The sequence below is a fragment of the Hyperoodon ampullatus genome, assembly GCF_949752795.1.
Source record: "Hyperoodon ampullatus genome assembly, chromosome: X".
Taxonomy (NCBI): Eukaryota; Metazoa; Chordata; class Mammalia; order Artiodactyla; family Ziphiidae; genus Hyperoodon; species Hyperoodon ampullatus.
The window spans coordinates 133,334,447-133,353,137 of NC_136913.1; the positions used below are offsets into that span (position 1 = coordinate 133,334,447).

The 18,691-nt window shown below is 36.3% G+C and overlaps 1 protein-coding gene across 1 annotated transcript in view; it reads left to right on the top strand.

Annotated features, from left to right (window-relative positions):
- The window catches only part of VAMP7 (vesicle associated membrane protein 7), a 65,322-nt gene that overhangs the window by 23,884 nt on the left and 22,747 nt on the right, over window positions 1-18,691 (top strand). The window contains exon 5 of the mRNA XM_079728309.1: window positions 8,920-9,010. Coding sequence (XP_079584435.1) covers window positions 8,920-9,010 — 91 coding nt within the window. The remainder of the gene's footprint in view (window positions 1-8,919; window positions 9,011-18,691) is intronic.

Sequence of the window (18,691 nt, forward strand, 5' to 3'; positions counted from 1 at the left end):
CAGCTATCACAAACAAAGCTGTTATGAACATCCATGTACAAATCTTTGTGCAGACGTGTTTTTATTTCTCTTTGGTAAATACTTAGGAATGGAATTGCTGGGTCATATGGTGAATGATGTTTAATTTTATAATGAATCGTCAAACTTTTTTCCAAAGTGGTTGTACCATTTATATTCCCACTAGCACTTGCAGTGTTTCTGCGTACTTGCCAACACTTGTTATGGTCTGTCTTTTTAATGTAATTCGTCCTTGTGGGTGTGTAATGATATCTCATTGTGGTCTTAATTTGCATTTCCCTGATGACTAAGGATGTGGAGACCTTAAAAAATGCTTAGTTACCTTTTATCCATGAAACTATTTGAGTGCAAAGACATAAGTTTTATCTGTGATGGTGTTGTGAATGAGAAAAAGAGACTTACTGTAATTGAATACGATCCTTTACACTTCTCCTTTTTAATACCCTTTTTGAGGATTACACTTCTAAATATGCATCCTGTAGGGATGAAGTTCCTTTAAATAGTTAAAATCTTTATTATTCAATCAGTTGGTTTGTTTCATGCTTCCAGTAGGAAACATTCATATATGTGAAGCTATGTAAAACATCACCAGCAAAATATATACTAGTGCCCATTTGAAAGTAAATAGGGTCAGGTTGGTGGCCAAGATGGTGGAGTAGGAAGACCCTGAGCTCACCTCCTTCCATGGGCACTCCAAAATTACAACTGTTTACAGAGCAACTATTGATGAGAAAGAACAGAAGACTAGTAGAAAAGATCTTATACAACTGAAGATATAAAGAAGGAACCACAGTAAGACAGAGGGGCAGAGACACAGTATAATCAAGATCCATACCTCTGGGTGGGTAACCCACAAATGGATAATTACAATTGCAGAGGTTCTCCCCAAGGAGTGAGGTGTCCAAGCCCAACATGAGGCTCCCCAGCCCTGGGGTCCTCCATTGGGAAGATGAGCCCCCAGAACATTTGGCTTCGAAGACCAGTGGGACTTAATTTCAGGAGTGCCAGAGGGCTGTGGGAAATAGACTCTACTCTTAAAAGGGCGTGTATAAAATCTCACATGCTGGGCTTCCCTGGTGGCACAGTGGTTGAGAGTCCGCCTGCCAATGCAGGGGACATGGGTTCGTGCCCCGGTCTGGGAGGATCCCACATGTCATGGAGCGGCTGGGCCCGTGAGCCATGGCCGCTGAGCCTGCGCGTCCAGAGCCTGTGCTTCACAATGGGAGAGGCCACAACAGTGAGAGGCCCGCGTACTGCAAAACAAAAAAACAAAAAAAACTCATGTGCTCTGGAAACCAGGGCAGAAGCAGTAATTTTAAAGGAGCCTGGATCAGACCCACTGCTGATCTTGGAGAGTCTCCTGGAGAGGCAGGAGGCACCTGGAGCTCACTCTGGGGACATAGACACTGGTGGCAGCCTTTTTTGGGAGCTTTTTCTACCATCCTTTACTAATGGAGCTTGCAAGCACCATTTTAGAATCTTCCCTCTAGTATATTAATGCCAGGACCTGGCCCTGCCCACCAGACTATCTGCATCAGTACTGGGACACCTCAAGCCAAGCAACTAGCCAGGCAGGGACACACCTTCACCCACCAGCAGGCTGGTTGCCTTAAGAACCCCTGAGCCTACAGCTACTCCAGGACCTGGCTCTGCCCAACAAAGGGCCCAGGACCTGGCCCTGAATAGCAGTGTGCCTGCCCTAGCCCTAGGACCTGCTGGGCACTGGCCCTGCCCACCAGCAGACCAACACCAACTTCGGGACACCCCACACTCCACAGCCAGCCATCTCAGAAACTAGCTCTGCCCATCAGCAGGCCAACACCAGCTCCGGGACCTCCAGGGCCCTGCAACCAGAGACCCCAGGATCCCCTGGACCTCTACAGCCAGCTGCCTTGTGACCTGGCCCTGCCCACCAGCGGCTGACAGCCTCCACACAAGGCAGAATCTGGCAACCAACCAGACTGGGGGCCAGCCATGCCTACCAGATTATCCACAGTAGTCAGCCAGCCACAACAGAAGGATCCACACAGCCCATGTAGGAGGTATCCCTATAGCATACAGCTCTGGTGACCAGAGGGAAGTGCCCTGCTGGGACTCGTAGGACGTCTCCTAGAAAAGGCCAACTTCTTCAAGGTCGGAAAATGTAATCAACTTACAAAATACATAGAAATAAAAAAAGGAAATTAGGAAAAATGAAGGCACAGAGGAACATGTTACAAACGAAGAAACAAGATAAAATCCCAGGAGAGCTAAGTGGAGATAAGCAATCTACCGAATAAAGAGCTCAAGGTAGTGATTGTAAAGATGATCAAAGAACCCAGGAGATGATTGTATTAACAGAGTGAGAAGTTAGAATTTTTTAACAAAGAGAAAGTGTAAACAATGACCAAACAAAGATGAATACAATAACTGAAGTAAATACACTAGAGGGAATCAACGGTGGATTAGATGATACAGAGGAACGGATCAGTGAGCAGGAAGACAGAGTAGTTGAAATCACTGAGGTGGAACAGAAAAAAGAATAAAAAGAAATGAGGACTGTTTAAGAAACCTCTAAAACAACATCAAATGTACTAACATTTGCGTAATAGGGGTCCCAGAAGGAGAAGAGAGAGAAAAAGGGGCAGAGAACATATTTGAAAATATAACAGCTGAAAACTTCCTTAACCTGGGGAAAGAAACAGATATCTAGGTCCAGGAAGCACAGAGAGTCCCAAACAGGATCAATCCAAAGAGGACCACACCAAGACATTGTAATTAAAATGGCAAAAATTAAAGAAAGAATATTAAAAGAAGCTAGGGAAAAGCAAAGTGTCACATACAAGGGAATTCCCTTAAGGCTATCAACTGACTTTGCAGCAGAAACCCTGCAGGCCAGAAGGGAGTGGCACGATATATTTAAAGTGATAAAAGGGAAAAACCTACAACCAAGAATGGCTTTCATTCAGTTTTGATGGAGAAATCAAAAGTTTTACAGATAAGCAAAAGCTAAGAGTTCAGCACCATCAAACCAGCTTTATAGGAAATGTTAAAGGGGCTTCTCCAAGAAAGAAAAGGCTACAAGAAGAAATATGAAAATTATAAAAGGAAAAATCCCATTGGTAAAGGCAAATATACAGTAAAGGTAGTAAACTAACCACATATAAAGCTAGGAGGAAGATTACAGGAAAAAGGAGTGAAATCACCTATAACTACAATAAAGGATACACAAAACAAAAAAATGTAAAATATGTCAAAACAGTAAATGTGGTGGGAGGGGGCATAAAAATGCAGGGTTGTTAAAATGCATTTGAACTTAAGAGATGAGCAACTTAGAATAATCACGTATGTATATATAGATTGCTACGTAGAAATGTTATGGTAACCACAAACCAAAAATCTATACTAGATAGACAAAAAAGGGAAAGGAATCCGAACATAACACTAAGATACTCATCAAATCACAAGGGAAGAGAGCAAAAGAAGAACAAAAAAGAAGTATAAAAACAACTGAAAAGCAGTTAACAAAATGACCATAAGTATATACCTATCAATAATTAAATGTAAATGGATTAAATGCTCCAATCAAAAGACATAGAGTGGCTGAATGGATACAGAAACAAGACCCATATATATATACTGCCTACAGGAGACTCAGTTCAGATCTGAAGACGAAAACAGAAAGTGAAGGGATGGAAAAAGGTATTCCATGCAAATGGAAATGAAAGGGAAGCTGGGATAGCAATATTTATATCAGAGAAAATAGGCTTTAAAACAAAGTCTGTAACAAGAGACAGAGAAGGACTACTTAATGATAAAGGAATCAATCCAAGAAGATATAACAATTGTAAATATATATGCACCCAACATAGGAGCACCTAAATACAAAAAGCAAATATTAACAGACATAAAGTGAGAAATTGACAGCAACACAATAATAGTAGGAGACTTTTAAAAAAATTAATTAATTTATTTACTTTTGGCTGCATTGGGTCTTCCTTGGGTTGCGTGAGCTTCTCATTGCAGTGGCTTCTCTTGTTGTGGAGTACGGGCTCTAGGCTTGAGGGCTTTAGTAGTTGTGGCTCTCAGGCTCTAGAGCACAGGCTCAGTTGTAGCACATGGGCTTAGTTGCTCCCCGTCATGTGGGATCTTCCTAGACCAGGGCTCAAACCCATGTCCCCCTCATTGGCAGGCGGATTCTTAACCACTGCGCCACCTGGGAAGCCCAGTAGGAGACTTTAACACCACACTTACCTCAATGGACAGATCATCCAGACAGAAAATCAATGAGGAAACACTGGCCTTAAACAACACATTAGACCTAAATGGGCTTAATTGACATATATACAACATTCCATCCAAAATCAGCAGAATACACATTCTTTTCAAGTGCACATGGCACAGTATCCAAGATAGATCACATGCTAGGCCACAAAACAAGCCTCAGCAAATTTAAGAAAATTGAAATCATATCAAGCATTTTTTCTGACCACAATGCTATGAGGCTAGAAATCAACTATAAGAAAAAAAACTGCAAAAGACACAAACACATGGAGGCTAAACAGTATGCTACTAAACAACCAATGGATCACTGAAGAAATCAAAGAGGAAATAAAAAAAATACCTGGAGACAAATGAAAATGAAAACACAATGATTCAATATCTGTAGGATCCAGCAAAAGCAGTTCTAAGAGGGACATTTATAGCAATGCCAGCTTACCTCAGGAAACAAGAAAAATCTCAACCTAACATTACACCTAAAGGAGCCAGAAGAAGAAGAACAAGGAAAACCCAAAGTTAGTAGAAGGAAAGAAATCATAAAGATCAGAGCAGAAATAAATGAAACTGAGACTAAGAAAACAATAGAAAGGATCAATGAAACTAAGAGCTAGTTCTTTGATAAGATAAACAAAACTGATAAACCTTTAGCCAGAATCATCAAGAAAAAAAAGAGAGGTCTCAAATCAATAAAATCAGAAATGAAAAAGAAGAAGTTACAACAGATACCACTGACATACAAAGGATCATAATAGACTGCTATGAACAATTATATGCCAATAAAATGGGCAACCTAGGAGAAATGGACAAATTTCTAGAAATGTACAATCTCACAAGACTGAACCAGGAAGAAATAGAAAACATGAACAGAACAATTACCAATAATGAAATTGAGTCAGTAATTTTAAAACTTCCAACAAACAAAAGTCTATGACCAGATGGCTTTACAGGTGAATTCTACCAAACATTTAAAGAAGAGTTAACACCTGTCCTTCATAAACTATTCGAAAAACTTGCAGAGCAAGGAACACTACAGGTCAGCATCACCCTGACACCAAAACCAGACAAAGATATCACAAATAAAATTACAGGCCAGTATCACTAATGAACATAGATTCAGAAATCCTCAACAAAATATTAACAAACTGAATTCAACAATACATGAAAAGGATCATACACCATGATCAGGTGGGATTTATTCCAGAGATGCAAGGATGGTTCAGTATCTGGAAATCAATGTGATATACCACGGTAACAAGTTAAAGAACAAAAACCATATGATCATCTAAATAGATGCAGAAAAAGCTGGACAGAATTCAACATCCATTTATGATAAAACCTCTGAACAAAGGGGGAACATACCCCCAAATAATAAAGGCTATATATGACAGGCCCACAGTTAACATCATACTCAGTGGTGAAAAGCTGAAACCCTCTAAGATCAGGAACAAGACAAGGGCACCCACTCTTGCCACTTTTATTCAGCATAGTATTGGAAGTCTTAACCACAGTAATCAGACATGAAAAAGAAAGAAAAGGAATCCAAATTTGAAAGTAAAACTGCGACTCTTTGTAGATGATGTGATACTATATATAGAAAATCCTAAAGATACTGCCAAAAAAAACTGTTAGAAATAATAAATTCAGTAAAATTGCAGGATACAAAATTAATATATAGAAATCTGTTGCATTTCTATACACTAACAACAAACTATCAGAAAGAGAAATTAAAAACCAATCCAACTTACCATCACATCAAAAAGAATAAAATACTTAGGAATACATCTAACTAAGGAGGTAAAAGACGTGTACTCTGAAAACTATAAGACCCTGATGAAAATATTGAAGAAGACATGGATGAAAAGATATACTGTGCTCATGGATTTGAAGAATTTATATTGTTAAAAATGACCATATTACCCAAGGCAATCTACAGATTCAATGCAATACCTATCAAAATACCAATGACATTTTTTACAGAACTATAACAAATAATTCTAAAGTTTGTATGGTGACGCAAAAGTTGCAGAATAGCCAAAACAATCTTGAGAAAGAAGAACAAAGCTTGAGGTATTACACGCCCAGATTTCAAACTATACTACAAAGCTACAATAGTCAAAACAGCATGGTACTCTCACAAAAACACACATAGATCCATGGAACAGAACAGAGAGGCCAGAAATGAACCCATGCTTATATGGTCAATTAATCTACAATAAAGGAGGTTAAGAATATAGTGGGAAAAAGCTGTCTTTTTCCCTCTTCACCAAATGGTGTGGTAAATCTGGACAGCTACATGCGAAAGAATCAAACTGGGCTACTTCCTCACACTATGCACAAAAATAAATTCAAAATGGATTAAAGACTTAAATATAAAACCTGAAACCATAAAACTTCTAGAAGAAAACATAGGCAGTATGCTCTTTGACATTGGTACTAATAATCTTTTTTTGGATATGTCTCAGGCAAGGGAAACAAAACCAAAAATAAACAAATGGGACTTTATCAAATTGAAAAGCTTTTGCACAGTGAAGGAAACTACCAACAAAATGAAAAGGCTGCCTACTGAATGGGAGAAGATATTTGCAAACAGTATATCAGATAAGGGCTTAATATCTACAATGTGCAAAGAACTGATAGAACTTCAACATCTAAAAAACAAACCAACTATAAAGTGGGCAGAGGAGCTGAATAGCTGTCTTTCCAAAGAAGACATACAGATGGCCAACAGGCACATGAAAAGATGCTCAACATCACTAATTGTCAGGGAAATGCAAATCAAACCCACAATGAGATATTACCTCACACTTGTCAGAATGGCTGTTTTCAAAAAAGGCAACAAATAACAAATGTTGGTGAGGATGTGGAGCAAAGGGAACCCTCCTGCACTGTTGATGGGATTGTAAATTCGTGCAGCCACTATGGAAAACAATATGGAGATTCCTCCAAAAATTAAAAATAGAACTATTATATTATCCAGCAATTCCACTCCTGGGTATTTATCCGAAGAATACAAAAACAATAATTAGAAAAGGTACATACACCCCTGTGTTCATCACAGCATTATTTACAACAGCCAAGATATAGAAGCAACCTAAATGCCCATCAAGAGATAAATGGATAAAGAAGATGTGGCATACACACACACACACACACACACACACAGACACACACACACATACGAATATTACTCAGCCATATAAAAGAACGAAATCTTGTCATTTGCAACAACATGGATGGATCTAGAGGCTATCATACTAAGTGAAATAAGTCAGCGAAAGACAAACACTGTATGATTTCACTTATATGTGGAATCTAAAAAACAAAACAAATGAACAAACTTAACCAAACATTAACAGAGTTATAGATACAGAGAACAAATAGGTTGCCCGAGGGGAGAATGTTGGGGGTAGGAAAGAATAGGTGAAGGAGATTAAGAGTTATAGACTTCCAGTTGCAGTATAAATGAGTCATAGGTATGAAATGTGCTGTGTTGGGAATATAGTCATAACTATGTAATATCTTTGAATTTTGACATATCATAACTAAACTTATTGTTGTGATCATTTGGAAATGTGTAGAAATATCAAATCACTATGTTGTGTAACAGGAACTAACATAGTGTTATAGGTCAATTATACTTTAAAAACAAACTCATAGAAAGAGAGATTAGAGAGGTGGCATTGTGGGGAGGGGAATTGGATGAAGGCAGTCAAAAAGTACAAACTTCCAGTTATAAGATAAATAAATACTGGGGATATAGTGGACCACATGATAAATATAATTAATAATGCTTTATGTTATGTATGAAAATTGTTGAGAGTAAATCCTAAGAGTTCTCATCACAAGGGGGGAAAAAGGTAAATAGGGTTAGCTGGCAGCAAAACTTTCAATTTAGCTTGTTTGTCTTTAGCTCCAGATGTGTATGTGAACCTCTAAACAAATCTGTGCCAGGATCCTTGACTATAAATGGAGATAATAATAATGGCATCTTCATCATAGAGTTTTTGCGTGGATTAAATAATATCCCCTATTTGAAGCACTTAGCACAGTGAAGTGACTGGAATATTGTGTATTAAGCAGTCCACAGTTGTTTGCTATAGATAATAATTTCAAAATATATACTATCTTCAGTGTCTTACATTTCTAGATCCTATAAGAAGCCAATGAAAATAGGATGCATACTCTGATCCCAACAGATACAAGAACAGATGCTCAGAAGCTGGGCCAGTCCCTACCTCATCATACCCAAGAAATGGGGAAAAATTTAGAGTACCCTTTCCCTGTCCTGTTCCCCCTGCCCCCACTACAGTCTTTTCTCCTTTCTTCCTTGTCTGAGCACAGGTTATATAACACCCTACTTCTGCCCCAGGAGTCTCAGATGTATATTTGATATAATACATTTAGCTTTATTTCATTTAAAACAAGGTGATCTTTTTATACTATAACGCTTATATTTCATATGGTAGCAAGTTTTATGCTTGCCTATATTTTTGGTAACAATTTTTGAATGAAGTGACATCTATCTTTTGTGCCAAAGATAAAGACAGTTTTATAGCATTCTTCAATGTCATTCCTCCTCTTTTTGTTTTCACATTGTAAATAATGTCTGGGTATCATGAGTTAAATCATATTCTTTTATAGAAGCATCACTCCGAGAATAAGGGCCTAGATAAAGTGATGGAGACTCAAGCCCAAGTGGATGAACTTAAAGGAATCATGGTCAGAAACATAGGTATGTTTCATGGCATACTCCGCATGCATGAGGGCAAAAATGATAATAGATTACTTGATTGGGGTCAAATCATTCTAGAGAGGCTGAAAGAGCACTTCCTTATTCTTAATATTGGAAGCTAATTGTCAGCTGAGATATGGATATTACTTACCTATGATACTGCCTGCTGTATGATGGTTTCTTTTTAGCACTTATGACTATTCATTCTAAATTTGTTAGCTTGCTTAGCAAGACTAAGCAAAGACTAAGACCCTTAAACAGTTCAGCAACTTAGAATAATTTAGTCAGTTTTGGCTGGAAATACCCAGATAGTTGATATCATCAGTATAGGCACTTAAAGTATAACTATTTGACCTCCTTAGAAAGTTTGTAGCTCTTGGCTGAGAAAGAATTGGACCAAAAAACTGTTGTATTCTTCAAGAGAATGAACTACGGCATGAATTCCATTGGCCTGTGTTTTGTCAAGAACCTATTTACCACATTAAAATAATCCAGAGAAATGCACTGTTTATTTTTTAATCGATTATAACAGTGGTATTTAGATTTAGGATGATGTTAATTTTTTAATAGCACCTGTTCTCACGATGTAGTCCCTGGGCCAGCAGCATCAGCATCCCCTGGGAACCTGTTACAAATGCAAATTTTCAGGCCCCACCCCAAGCCTACTGAATCAGAAACTCTTGGAGTGGGAAATCTGTGTTTTCACAAGCCCTCCAGAGGATTCCAGTGCATACTCAAGTTATAGAACCACTCTTAAGTATATCTTCTAAGAGGAATGTCTTGCAGAGAATAAATTCTTAATATAAAATTGAACAAAAATTAGTATATAAATGCTTTACAAGATATTTAACTGAGACGTCATTTCGTAGATGTCCATTTAATCATAATTTTGAATTTACTGTTTGAATTACTTTTACATTTATTATTAGAACACTTAAAAGTTATGAAAAGACATTTTAAAAATTTACTTTGTCTCAACATCCTAAAGTTTTATTTACATTTTCTTTCCTTTAAATTTTTACTTACATGTATACATAGTTAATCATAGTTTATATTCAGTTTTGTGGAGGCAGTATAATAGAGTAATCAAGATTTGGAGTCATACATGCCTGAGTTTGAGTCCTGATTTCACTTCCTACCTGCTGTTAGGCCTTGATCAGTCCTCTAACCTCTCTGACCTTTATTCCTTAATCTGCAAAAAGGAGGTAATAGAACCTGAGGTTACCAGGATAAAAGAGGTAATGTATGTAAAACACTGTGTACAGTCCCTGGCACATAGTAAGAGCTGAATGATTGTTAGCTGTTAGTCTACTTTATGCTCATACAGTATTTCTTTGAGTTATATCACAGGTGACCAATTATGTCCTTATGTTGGACACTTTGGGTCTTTAGAGCATTATTACTCAGAGTGCTGTTTTTCAACCAGATAAGGAGCTTGCTCCAGAATAGAAGTCAATGCTGTGCTTCCTTCATTGAGAACATCTTGCTATGAAAATGTCAATTTGACTGAACAGTATACTTGGAGACTTAGTTGAGCAGTAGCAAACACTCTTAGGTAGCACTGATTTAGAGTTTGTGTTATAGTAACAGTACTGTTATAAATGTTTCTGTGCCTATTCTTCTTATTTTGTTGAGATTAGTTCCCAGGAATGGGATTAATAATCAAAAGGCAGAAACATTTTTATATTTCTTAATATGTATGTCTCTTGGTTATTTGAAGTGATTTCCTTTCATTGATTTTAGTTTTAAATATAGGTCTAGATGCAGACTAGAGAACTCTTAAATATATCTTTCAATATACCTATTGAAAAACTACTAATATTTTTCTCTTTTTTTGGTCACCAAATATATTTATTTTGCCTAAAAGTGGAAGCAGCCAACTGCTACAATAGTATTTATTGCAGATGCATGTTTCCAGAAAATGAACCTTTTTAATCAACTCCTCTTAAATGACATTTATGTTTAGAATTACATAAATAGCAAATTAAAAATGTAGCAAAAACCTTCCTAATCATCTCCCTTTGATTTTTTTAACAGCTTTATTGACATATAATTCACATACCATACAATTTACCCATTTAAAGTATACAGTCCAATGGTTTTTACTATGTCCACAGAGTTGTATGACTATCACCACAATCAATTTTAGAACATTTTCATTACCCCCAAAAGAAATTCTGTACCCATTTACAGTCACTCCTCTCTTCCCCTCAACCTGCAGACCTAAGCAACAATTAATCTCCTTTCTGTCTGTATAGATTTGCTTGTTCTGGATATTTCATATAAATGGAGTTATATAAAATGTGGCTTTAGCAATTTTGAAGTATATAATACAGTATTGTTGACTACAATTAGTGTGCTGTACACTAGATGTTCAGAACTTACTAATCTTCTAGTTGCAAGTCTGTACCCTTTTACAACATCTCCCCAATTCCTGTACCCCCCAGCCCCTGGTAACCACCATTCTACTCTGGTTCTATAAGGTTCACATTTTTAGATTCCACATATGAGTAATATCATACAATATTTGTCTTTCTTTGACTAGCTTATCTCACTAAGCATGGTGCCCTCAAGATCCATCCCCATTGTTGCAAATGGCAGGATTTTCATTTTTCTCATGGCTCAATAATATTCCATTATATATATACACCACATCTTCTTTATCCATTCATCCATTGACAGACACTTAGCTTGTTTCCATATCTTGGCTGTTGTGAAATAATGCTGCGATAAACATGGGAGTACAGATATCCTTTCAATATCCTGCTTTCATTTCCTTCAGATAAAAACCCAGAAATGGAATTGCTAGATATATATGGTAGTTGTATTTCTAATTTTTTTAAGGAAACTCCATACTGTTTTTCATAGTGATTGAACCAATTTACATTCCCACCAGCAGTGCATAAGGGTTCCCTTTTCTCCATATGCTCACCAACACTTATCTCTTTCTTCTTGATGATAGCCATTCTAACTGGTATGAAGTTGATATTTCATTGTGGTTTTTATTTGCATGTTCCTGATGACTTGTGATGTTGAGCATCTTTTAATGTACCTGTTGGCCATTTGTATATCTTCTTTGGAAAAATTATATTCAGTTCCTCTGCCCATTTTTTAATCCAATTGTTTGTTTTTTTGTTATTGAGTTGTATTAATTCTTTATATATTTTGGATGATAACTTCTTATCCAATATATGGTTTGTAAATATTTTCTCCCTTTCTATAAGTTGCCTTTTCATTTTGTTGATTGTTTCTTTTCATGTCCAGAAGCTCTGTAGTTTGATGTAGTCCAACTTGTTGATTTTGCTTTTGTTGCTTGTGCTTTTGGTATGCTAAATATCATTGCAAAGACCAGTGTCAAGAAATTTCTTCCCTATATTTTCTTCTAGGTGTTTTATTGGTTTCAGGTCTTACATTTAAGTCTTTAATCCATTTCAAGTTAATTTTTTGAGTGATATATATAGGGGTCCAATTTCAATTTTCTGCATGTGGCTCTCCATGTGGTTTTCCCAACACCATTTGCTGAAGAGACCATCCTTTCCCCATTGAGTGTTCTTGACTCCCTTGTCAAATCGTAGTTGACTCTATATGTGGGGGTTTACTTCTGGTCTCTCCATTTTGTTCCAATGGTCCATGTATCTATTTTTGCCAGCAATACTGTTTTAATTACTATAGCTTTATAGTGTAGTTTGAAATCAGGAAGTGTAATGCCTCTGGCCTTGTTCTTCTTTCTCAGGATTACTATGGCTATTTGGGATCTTTTGTGGTTTCATATACATTTTAGGATTGTTTTTTCTATTTCCATCAAAAATGCCATTGGAATTTTGATAGATTGCATTGAATCTGTAGATGAATTTGGGTACTATGAATATTTTAACAGTATTAATTTTTCTGATCCATGAACATGGGATATATTTCCATTTGTTTGTATATTCTTTAATTTCTTTCATCAAAGTCTTGTAGTTTTTATCACACAGATCTTCACTTCCTTGGTTAAGTTTATTCCTAAATATTTTATTATTTTTTATGGTATTGTGATTGGGATAGTTTTATTACTTCTGTTGATATTTTGTTATTATATAGAAACAACTGATTTCTGTATGTTGATTTTATATCCTGCAACTTGATTGAATTCATTGACTAGTTTTAACAGTTTTTTTGGTTGAATCTTTAATATTTTCTATGTATAATATCATATCATCTTAAATAATGGCAAGTTTACTTCTTCCTTTCCAATTTGGATGCCTTTTATTTCTTTGTCTTGCTTGATTTCTCTAGCTAGGATTTCTAGTATTTTATGAACAATAGTGATGAGAGTGGGCACCCTTGTCTTGTTCCTGATCTTAGAGGAAAAGCTTTCAATCTTTCATCATTGCGTATGATGTTAAGCTATGGGTCTGACATAATGGCCTTTATTATGTTGAAGTAAACTCCTTCAATATTCAGTTTGTTGAGAATTTTTGTTATGAAATTATGCTGAATTTTGTCAATTGTCTTTTCCCCATTTATTGAGATGATCATAAATATTTATCTTTCATTCTATTAACGTGGTATATCACATGTATTGATTTGTGTATATCAAACTATCCTTGCATCCCAGGGATAAATCCCACCTAGTTGGTGTATGATTGTTTTGATGTGTTGTTGAATTCAATTTGCTAATATTTTGAGAATTTTTGCACCTATATTCATCAGGAATATTGCTCTAGTTTTGTTTTCTCATAGTGTCCTTATCTGGCTTTGGTATCAGGGTAATGCTGGCCTTGTAAAATGCGTTTGGAAGTATTTCCTCCTCTTCCATTTTTTTCAAAAAGTTTGAGATGAATTGGCATTAACTTTCCTTTAAATGTTTGGTAGAACTCACCAGTGAAGCCATTTGGTACTGGGCTTTTCTCTGTTGGGAGGCTTTTGATTACTGATTCAATCTCTTTGTTCATTATTAGAATTTTCAGAGTTTCTGTTACTTTCTGATTTAGTCTTGGTAGGTTGTATGTTTCTAGGAATATATTCACTTCTTCTAGGTTATCCAGTTTGTTGGCATATAACTTTTCATAGTAGTCTCTTATGGTCCTTTGTATTTCTGAGCTATCATATGAGCTATCAGTTGTGATATCTTCTCTTTCATTTCTGATTTTATTTATTTGAGTCCTCTTTTTTTCTTAGTCTAGCCAAAGCTTTGTCAATTTTGTTTATCTTTTCAGAAAACCAGCTCTTAGTTTTGCTGATATTTTCTATTGTTTTTCTGGTCTCTATTTCAGTTATTTCCACCATGATTTTTGTTATTTCCTTTCTTCTGCTAACTTTGGGCTTACTTTGTTCTTTTTCTAGTTCCTTGAAATGTAAAGTTAGGTTGTTTATTTGAGATCTTTCTATTTTCTTAATATATGCATTTATCACTATAAATTTCCCTTTGAGACTGCTTTTGCAGCATCCTCTAGGTTTTAGTGTGTTGTCTTTCCATTTTCACTTGTTTCAAGATATTTTTTATTTCCATTTTGATTTATTCTTTGACCCATTGGTTGTTCAGGAGTGTGTTATTTAATTTCCACATATTTGTAGATTTTCTAGCTTTCCTTTTATTGTTGATATCTAGTTTCATACCATTGTGGACAAAAAAGATAGTATGATTTCAATCTTCTTGAGTTAGTTAAGACTTGTTTTGTGTCCTATCAGATGATCTGTCCTGGAGAATGTTCTGTGTGCACTTGAGAAGACTGTGTATTCTGCTGCTGTTGGATGAATTGTTTTGTACATGTCAGGTTCACTTGGTCTAATGTGTGTTTTGAGTCCAGTGTTTCTTTTTTGATTTTCTGTCTGGATGATCTATCCATTGCTGAAAATGGGGTATTGAAGTCCCCTAATATTGTATTGTCTATTTCTTCCTTCAGATCTTTTAGTATTTGCCTAAGATAATTAGGTGCTCTGATATCATGTGAGCATATCATTGATTGTTATATCTTCTTAATGAATTGACCACTTTATTATTTTATAATGACCTTATGTGTCTCTTGTTACCATTTTTGGTGTATAATCTTATTTTGTGTGATATAAGTATAGTTATACCCACTTTCTTTTGGTTTCTACTTGCATGGAATATCTTTTTCTATCCCTTCACTTTGAGTCTGTGTGTGGACTTAAATCTGGAGTGAGTCTCTTGTAGCCAGCATATAGTTGAGTCTTGTTTTTTTATCTGTCCAACCACTCTGTGCCTTTTGATTGGTAAATTCAATCCATTTACAGTTTGAGTAATTATTGATATGAAAGGACTTACTAATTACATTTCATTCATTGCTTTCTGCCTGTTTTATGGTTTCATTGTTCCTATTTCCCTCTACTTCTGCTTACCTTTTTAAATTGGTGATTTTCTGTGGTTGTGTCCTCTATTTCCCCTTTCTTTGTCTTTTGTGAATCTAATATAGATTTTTGTTTTGTGGTTTCCATTGGGCTTACATAAAGGCTCTTATAGATAAAATAGTCAATTTTAAGCTGATAGCAACTTAACTTTGCATACAAACCTCCACCCATTTACTATCCCTATTTTATCTTTTTGACATCACACTTTACCTCTTTTTATATTGTGCATTCATTAACAAATTATAGTAGCTGTAATTATTTTTTAATTAGTTTTTATTGGAGTATAGTTGCTTTTCAATGTTGTATTAGTTTCTACTGTACAGCAAAATGAATCAGTTATACATACACATATATTGCCTCTTTTTTTGGGTTTCCTTCCCATTTAGGTCACCAGAGTGCATTAAGTAGAGTTCCCTGTGCTATACAGTATGTTCTCATTTGTTGTCTATTTTATACATAGTATCAATAATGTATATGTGTCAATTTCAATTTCCTCACCCCCACCCCACTTTCCCCCTTGGTATCCATACATTTGTTCTCTATATCTGTGTCTCTATTTCTGCTTTACAAATAAGATCATCAATACCATTTTTCTAGATTCCACATACGTGTGTTAATATACAATATTTGTTTTTCTCTTTCTGACTTACTCACTCTGTATGACATTCTCTAGGTCCATCCACGTCTCTGCAAATGACCCAGTTCCATTCCTTTTAATGGCTGAGTAATATTCCATTGTATATATGTACCACAACTTCTTTATCTGTCAGTGGACATTTAGGTTGTTTCTATGTGCTGACTATTGTAAATAGTGCTGCAATGAACACTGTGCATGTGTTCACTGTGCATGTCTCTTTTTGAATTATGGTTTTCTCAGGGTATATGCCCAGTAGTGGGATTGCTGGGTCGTATGGTAGTTCTATTTTTAGTTTTCTAAGGAACCTCCATACTGTTTTCCATAGTGGCTGTATCAATTTACATTCCCACCAACAGTGCATGAGGGTTCCCTTTTCTCCACACCCCCTCCAGCATTTATTGTTTGTAGACTTTTTGACGATGGCCATTCTAACCAGTGTGAGGTAATACCTCATTGTAGTTTTGATTTGCATTTCTCTAATGATTAGTGATGTTGATCATCCTTTCATGTGCCTCTTGGCCATCTGTATGTCTTCTGTGGAGAAATATCTATTTAGGTCATCCACCCATTTTTTGGTTGGGTTGTTTGTTTTTTTGATATTGAGCTGCATGAGCTGCTTATATAATTTGGAGATTAATCATTTGTCAGTTGCTTTGTTTGCAAATATTTCCTCCCATTCTGAGGGCTGGCTTTTCGTCTTGTTTATGGTTTCCTTTTCTGTGCAAAAGCTTTTAAGTTTCATTAGGCCCCATTTGTTTATTTTTGTTTTTATTCTCATTACTCTAGGAGGTGGATCAAAAAGGATCTTGCTGTGATTCCTGTCAAAGAGTGTTCTGCCTGTGTTTTCCTCTGAGAGTTTTATAGTGTCTGGCCTTACACTTAGATCTTAAATCCATTTTGAGTTTATTTTTGCGTATGGTGTTAGGGCGTGTTCTAATTTCATTCTTTTACGCGCAGCTATCCAGTTTTCCCAGCACCACTTATTGAAGAGGCTGTCTGTTCTCCATTGTATATTTTTGCCTCTTTGTCATAGATTAGGTGACCATAGGTATGTCAGTTTATCTCTGGGCTTTCTATCCTGTTCCACTGATCTATATTTCTATTTTTGTGCCATTGCCATACTGTCTTGATTACGGTAGCTTTGTAGTATAGTCTGAAGTCAGGGAGCCTGATTTCTCCAGCTCCGTTTTTCTTTCTCAAGATTGCTTTGGTTATTTGGGGTCTTTTGTGTTTCCATACAAATGGTGAACTTTTTTGTTCTAGTTCTGTGAAAAATGCCATTGGTAATTTGATAGGGATTGCATTGAATCTGTAGATTGCTTTGCATAGTATAGTCATTTTCAAAATATTGATTCTTCCAATCTAAGAACACAGTATATCTCTCCATCTGTTTTTGTCGTCTTTGATTTCTTTCATCAATATCTTATAGTTTTCTGCATACAGGTCTTTTGCCTCCTTGTGTAGGTTTATCCTAGGTATTTTATTCTTTTTGTTGCAGTGGTAAATGGGATCGTTTCCTTGATTTCTCCTTCTGATCTTTTGTTGTTAGTGTATAGGAATGCAAGAGATTTCTGCGTATAAATTTTGTATCCTGCTACTTTACCAAATTCATAGATTAGCTCTAGTGGTTTTCTGGTGGCATCTTCAAGATTTTCTATGTACAGTATCATGTCATCTGCAAACAGTGACAGTTTTACTTCTTTTCCCATTTGTATTTCTTTTGCTTCTCTGATCGCCGTGGCTAGGACTTCCAAAACTATGCTGAATAATAGTGGCGAGAGTGGACATCCTAGTCTTGTTCCTGATCTTAGAGGAAATGCTTTCAGTTTTTCACCATCGAGAATGATGTTTGCTGTGGGTTTGTCATATATGGCCTTTGTTATATTGAGGTAGGTTCTCCCTGTGCCCACTTTCTGGAGAGTTTTTATCGTAAATGTGTGTTGAGTTTTGTCAAAAGCTTTTTCTGCATCTATTGAGATGCTCATATGGTTTTTATTCTTCAATTAGTTAATATGGTGTATCACGTTGATTTTTGTATGTTGAAGAATCCTTGCATCCTGGTATAAATCCCAGTTGGTCATGGTGTATGATCCTTTTAATGTGTTGTTGGATTCTGTTTGCTAGTATTTTGTTCAGGATTTTTGAGTCTGTGTTCATCAGTGATATTGGCCTGTAAGTTTCTTTTTTTGTGGTATCTTTGTCTGGTTTTGGTGTCAGGGTGATGGTGGCCTTGTAGAGTGAATTTGGGAGTGTTCCAGCCTCTGCAGTGTTTTGCAAGAGTTTGAGAAGTATAGGTGTTAGCTCTTCTCTAAATGTTTGATAGAATTCGCCTGTCAAGCCATCTGGTCCTGGACTTCTGTTTGTTGGACGATTTTTAATCACAGCTTCAATTTCATTATTTGTGATTTGTCTGGTCATATTTTTTATTTCTTCTTGGTTCAGTCTTGGATGGTTGTACTTTTCTAAGAATTTGTCCATTTCTTCCAGGTTGTCCATTTTATTGGCATAGAGTTGCTTGTAGTAGTCTCTTATGATCCTCTGTATTTCTGTGATGTCAATTGTATCTTCTCATTTTTCATTTCTATTTTTTTTTTGCGGTACGCGGGCTTCTCACTGTTGTGGCCTCTCCCGTTGCGGAGCACAGGCTCCGGACGTGCAGGCCCAGCAGCCATGGCTCATGGGCCTAGCCGCTC